Source organism: Otolemur garnettii, unplaced genomic scaffold, assembly GCF_000181295.1.
Source record: "Otolemur garnettii isolate 467f Iridium unplaced genomic scaffold, OtoGar3 scaffold00075, whole genome shotgun sequence".
In the NCBI taxonomy this organism is placed as follows: domain Eukaryota; kingdom Metazoa; phylum Chordata; class Mammalia; order Primates; family Galagidae; genus Otolemur; species Otolemur garnettii.
This window is the reverse complement of record NW_003852470.1, coordinates 7,806,472-7,812,984: the sequence shown is the minus strand read 5'-3', so window position 1 is coordinate 7,812,984 and position 6,513 is coordinate 7,806,472. Positions and strand designations below refer to the sequence as shown.

Below are 6,513 nucleotides of genomic sequence, written 5' to 3'. Positions count from 1 at the left end.
AAAAAAAAAAAAAAAAAAAAAAAAAACTAACAGAATTGGATATAGGATTTTAAAAAAGAATCAAGGATGACTCCTTGGGTTTTAAACTAGTGCTAGATGGTGGAATAGTGATGTTATTAAGACACAGAAAAACTGGAAAAAGTCGGTTTCAGAAGGAAACGAAGAGTTTCATTTTGGGCTAATTAAATTGGGAGACTATTAGGTTTCCAAGTAGAAATTCAGAATAGAGTTTACAAGGATACCTCAGAGATGTTGTGGGTTTGGTTCCAGATCAACACAATAAAGCAATTATACAATAAAGTTAGTCACATGAATTTTTTGGTTTCCCAATAAATAAGTTATACTTACATTATACTCTATAGTCTATCAAGTATGCAACAGCATGATGTCTCAACGAATAATATGTATATATACCTTAATTAAAGCTACTACATTGCTAAAATAAAAAAATGCTAACAATCATCTGAACCATCTGAGAGTCAAACTTCTCACTGGTGGAGGGTCTTGCGTCCATGATGATGGCCACAGACTGATGAGGCCAGTGGTTACTGAAGGCTGGGGTGGCTATGGCAATTTTATAAAATAAAACAACGAAGTTTGCCACCTCCCTTGACTCTTCCTTTCTCAAAGATTTCCCTGGAGCATGTGATGCTGTTTGATAGAATTTAACCCACAGTAGAACTTTCACAGTTACAGTCAATCCTCTCACACCCTGCCACTGCTTCACTGGGTTAGTTTCTATACTATTCTAAATCCTTGGTGGTCATTTGAACAATGTTCACAGCATCTTCACCAGAGGTAGGTTCCCTCAAGAAACCATTTTCTTTGCTCATCCATAAGAAACAACCTACCCATTCCAGTGTTTTTGTTTGTTTGAGACAGTTTCACTATGTCAACCTCAGTAGAGTGCTATGGTATTACAGCTCACAATAACCTCAAACTCCTAGGCTTAAGCGATTCTCTTGCCTCAGCCTCCCAAGTAGCTGGGACAACAGGCGCCTGGCCATTTTTTGGTTGTAGTTGTCATTGTTGTTTAGCAGGCCCCAGGCCAGATTCAAACCTGCTACCCTTGGGTATGTGGCTGGTGCTCTAACCACAGAGCTACAGATGCCAAGCTCCATTCCAGTTTTATCACAGACTGCAGCAATTCAATCCCATCTTCAGGATCCATTTCTAATTCTAGTTCTCTTGCTATCTCTACTACATCTGCAGTTTCTTTACTCCATTGAACTCTAGAACCCCCAAGAGGGTTGGAATCAATTCCTCCAAACTCCTGTTCATGTTGTTATTTTTACCTCCTCTCATGAATCATGAATGTTTTCTATGGCATATAGAATGGTGAATCCTTTCCAGAAGGTTTTCAATTTACTTCGCCCATATCCAGCAAAGGAATTACTACCTATGACAATTATAGCCTTATGAAATGTATTTCTTAAATAACAAGACTCCAAAATCAAAATTACTCCTTGATCAGGATGCAGAACAAATGCTATGTCAGGAGATATGAAAACAACATTCATGGTACATCTTCATCAGAGCTCTTGGTAGACACATACATTGTAAAGGAGAAGTAATATTTTTAAAGGAATCTTTAGTTATCTTTTTTTGAGACAGGGTCTTGCTCTTGTCACCCAGGCTGGAATGCACACTACAACCTCAAACTCCTTGAGTTCAAGGGATCCTCCTGCCTCAGTCTTTGTGTTTGTTTTTTGTTTCTTTTGAATAGCAAGTCTCAACAATAGGCTTAAAATATTCAGCAAACCATGCTATAAACAGCTGTGCTATCATCTAGGCTTTGTTATTCTATTTATAGAGCACAGCCAGAGTAGATTTAGCATAGTTCTTGGGTGGCCCTTGGAGTTTTGGGATGGTAAATGAGCACTGGCTTCAACATAAAGTCACTAGCTACATTAGCCCTGAACAAGAGAGTCAGACTGTCCTTTGAAGCTTTGAAGCCAGGCACTAACTTCTCTCTAGCTATGAAGATCATAAGTGAAATCATCTTCCATTAAAAAGCTGTTTCAGCTCAGCGCCTATAGCTCAAGCTGCTAAGGCACCGGCCACACACACCAGAGCTGGCAGGTGCAAATCCAACCTGGGCCTGCCACACAACAATGACAACTACAACCAAAAAATGGCCGGGCGCCTGTAGTCTCAGCTACTTGGGAGGCTGAGGCAAGAGAATCACTTAAGCCCAGGAGTTGGAGGTTGCTGTGAGCTGTGATGCCACAGCACTCTACCCAGGATGACAGCTTAAGGCTCTGTCTCAAAAAAAAAAAGCTATTCTGTCTACACTGAAAATCTGTCATTTAATGTCTTCACCAATGATCTCAGATCTCCTGGATAACTTGCAATATCGTCTACATCAGCACTTGCTGCTTCACCCTGCACTTTTGTCATTAAAACAGCTTCTTTCAGCTGGGTGCAGTGGCTTAAGCCTGTAATCCTAGCACTGTGGGAGGCCAAAGCAAGTGGATCACCTGAGCTCAGGTCAGCTTGAGCAAGAATGAGATCCCATCTCTACTAAAAATAGTAAAAAAATCACTGGCTGTTGTAGCAGGCACCTGTGGTCCCACACATCTGGAAGGCTGAGGCAAGGGGATCAATCATCTGAGCCCCAGAGTTTGAGGTTGCTGTGAGCTATGCACTCAACCCAGGAGACAGAGTCAGACTCTGTCTCAAAAAAAAAGACAGCTCTTTCCTTAAACCTCATGAAACAATCTCTACTAGCTTCCAACTGTTCTTCAGCAACACCCTTACCTCTCCCAGCCTTCATAAACTGAAGAGAATTAGGGCCTTGCTCTGGATTACACTTTTGCTTAAAATGTTGTGGTGGTCTGATCTCCTACACAGACCACTAAAATTTTCTCGATACCAGCAGTAAGGCTGTTCTACTTTCTCATCATTCATTTGTTCAATGGAGCAGCACTTTTAATTTCCTTCAAGAACTTTTGCTTTGCACTAACAACTTGACTAAATGTTTGGCACAAGAGACCTGCCTTTTGGCCTATCTCAGCTTTCAACACGTCTTCCTTACTAAGCTTAATCGTTTCTAGCTTTTGATTCAAAATGAGAGATGTGTGATTCTTCCTTTCACTTGAACATATAGAGGCCATTGTAGGATCATTAACAGCCTTATTTTAATATTGCTATGTCTCAGTGAATAGTGAGACTTGAGGAGAAAAGGGGAGAGATGAGGGAAAGGCCAGTTGCTAACGCAGCCAGAACACGAACAAAATATCAATTCAGTTCACCATCTTACATGGAAGCAGCACATGACACTCCAAAACAGTGACAACAGTAACATCAAAGATTATCCACCACAAAGCACCACAAGAGATATTATAATAATGAAAAACTCTGAAATATTGGGACAGTTGCTAGAAAGTAACACACAAACACAAAGTGAGCACATCCTGTTGGAAAAATGGCACCCAAACAGCTGCTCAACACAAACGTTCACTTGGTCAAAAACACACTACCTACAAAGGACAATAAAGTGAAATATGCCTCTATATAATTCTAGAGCTCACAAGAGAGGCCTGGGCTAAAAATACAAATTTAGGCATTATTATCTCACAAATCATAGGACACAAAAAAAGAAACTAAAAGATTTTTGGTGACATCATACTACTCTCTGCATTCAATAAAACATTTTGTACTGGCTAATGCATAGTTAAGTATTATTTATGTGTATTTGCAAACATCAGGACAGTAGTGTATAAACATACATACATGTAAGACAAAATAATTTACCCAAACTCGATTAAATTTTTTTAGATTAATTTTTTTTTTTTTTTTTTGAGACAGAGCCTCAAGCTGTCCCCCTAGGTAGAGTGCTGTGGCATCACAGCTCACAACAACCTCTAACTCCTGGGATCAAGCGAGTCTCCTGCCTCCGCCTCCCAAGTAGCTGGGACCACAGGCGTCCGCCACAACGCCCGGCTATTTTTTTGGTTACAGCCATCACTATTGTTTGGCGGCCTGGGCTGGATTCAAACCCGCCACCTTAGGTGTATGTGGCTGGTGCCTTAGCCACTTGAGCCACAGGCGCCAAGCCTTAGATTCTATTATTTATAATTAATCCTTAATTACATGAGTACAAAAAGATGGCTAATTAATATACTTTAAAAACACTTAAACTTTACAACTTCTATTATAAGTAAAATATTATAGCAATATAAATAAGTTACCTTTAATTTAATGTTAGATAAACCTTCTTTTTCTATAATACTTCCAGAAAGCTGAATTGCAGAGGGAGAGTAATCAATTCCAGTAATATTAGAGAAACCAAATTTTGCCTAGGGACAGAAAAACAATTTTATACTTTAGTTTTAAAAAAAGTCATAATATAATGTTTTGCCTATGAATTATAATATTCCTTTAGGACTGGGGTTATTTTATTTTTGTAATAGAGCAAATGACATATAATCTCATAATCCACAAAGTTTAAATTTTATAATAAAATCTAAATAGAAACCAAAGTTTAAATTTATACGTGACTATCCATTTGCCTTTACATTTTGTTTCCTTTTCAAAATGAAATTCATTTTTCTCAAAGATAATGTAAATATATGTATTAATATAAACCCTCGGCAGAAAAATGTATTAACTTCTGATGCTGATATTTTTCATTTCTCAATTTGTCATGAATTTTACTTAACCCAATTAAATTACAAGAATAAATTAAATGTGTATGTATTAACAAATTACTAATCTTAAAATTTTCCCTTCAACGTAATTATAAATTGTGTAACTCTCCACCAGCCATGTGATTACTAACCACCTTACATTTGTATACTACTTTTTAATTTTTATATACTTCACATGTTCCATTAAATCTTTATGAAAAACCTACTTAGGTAGGCTGAGCAGAAATTAATATCCCCAAATATCTAAAAAAAGCTCACTGGACTTAAGAGTTCTGATCATTACTAGCCATGAATCCATCTGGGTATGTGAAACCTACGACAAAAGTGTGGTAGCTTTTGTCTTTACCCCCTAACTATACTGATCATTTTTATTCTTTTTTTTTTTTTTTTTTTTTGAGACAGAGCCTCAAGCTGTCCCCCTGGGTAGAGTGCCGTGGCATCACAGCTCACAGCAACCTCCAACTCCTGGGCTCAAGCGAGTCTCCTGCCTCCGTCTCCCAAGTAGCTAGGACCACAGGTGCCCGCCACAACGCCCAGCAATTTTTTGGTTGCAGCCGTCATTATTGTTTGGCGGGCCGGGGCTAGATTTGAACCCGCCACCTTACGTGTATGTGGCTGGCACCTTAGCCACTTGAGCCACAGGCGCTGAGCCGATCATTTTTATTCTTATTATTTTCTGTATAATTTCATATGCTGAGCACTTTTAGATCTAAGAATAAAAATAATTTCAAAGGAAATACGAAACACAAAATAAGTTGCAAAGTTCAGTGCAGCATGAAATTCCCTTGGTGCTCCTTCACCATTTACTAAATGGTTCCTTCCTTCGAAACCTAACCTAGGCTCAGCACCTGTAACACAGTGGTTACAGCAGCAGCATATACACCACAGCTGGCAGGTTCAAGCCCAGCCTAGGCCAGCAAAAACAAAAATGACAACTGCAACAAAAAAAATAGCTGGGCGTTGTAGCAGGCACCTGTAGTCCCAGCTATTGGGAGGCTGAGGCACGAGAATAGCTTAAGCCCAAGAGTCTGAGGTTGCTATGAGCTGTGATGCCACAGCACTCTACTAAGCACCACCTCTGATATAGGGGGTCAGCGCCCTACACAGGCACTGCCCAAGATTTTTCTGCTTCTGGTTTTCATCAGATATACTATGATGTTCCTAGGTATGGTTTTCTTTGTTTTCTTCTACCTTGAGTTTACAGTGCTTCTTGAATCTGTGGCTCAGGGTCCCTGGTCAATATTGGAAAATTCTTACATACATTTTCTCTCTTATCCCATCCTTACTTCCTCTCCTCTCACATTTCATGTATAGACTCTGTGTGTTTGTTCGCGTACATGTGTGGACTACGTGTATTAAAAACAAGAAATGAGATAGAAGATAAAATATGGAACAGAATGTAAGATTTAGCATCTATCAATTTACACACATATATGTGAGTGTGTGTGTGTGTGTGTGTATATATATACACACACACACAAGGGAATGAAGCCAGGCACAAAAGGCCACGTACCGTATTATGATTTTTTATTTATGATTATGTTTTTTAAAAATGTCCAGAATATAGAAATCCAAAGACAGAAAAAAGATAGCTGGTTGTCAGGGGCCAAAGGGAAAGGAGCATGGAGAGGGAACGCTAATGGATATAAAGTTTCTTAATGAAGTGATGAAAATCTTATAGAATTAAGATGCCAGTGATGGGGTGGCACCTGGCCCCATATACTGAGGGTGGCAGGTTCAAACCTGGCCCCGGCCAAACTGCAACCAAAAAATAGTCAGGCACTGTGGCAGGACCCTGTAGTCCTAGCTACTTGGGAGGCTGAAGCAAGAGAATCACCTAAGCCCAGAATTTGGAGGTTGC

The 6,513-nt window shown here is 39.3% G+C and overlaps 1 protein-coding gene across 1 annotated transcript in view; it reads right to left on the bottom strand.

Moving 5' to 3' along the window:
- Positions 1-6,513, bottom strand: part of EEF1AKMT2 (EEF1A lysine methyltransferase 2) — a 35,351-nt gene that overhangs the window by 18,146 nt on the left and 10,692 nt on the right. The window contains exon 3 of the mRNA XM_023515637.1: positions 4,194-4,301. Within this exon, the coding sequence (XP_023371405.1) occupies positions 4,194-4,301 (108 nt within the window). The remainder of the gene's footprint in view (positions 1-4,193; positions 4,302-6,513) is intronic.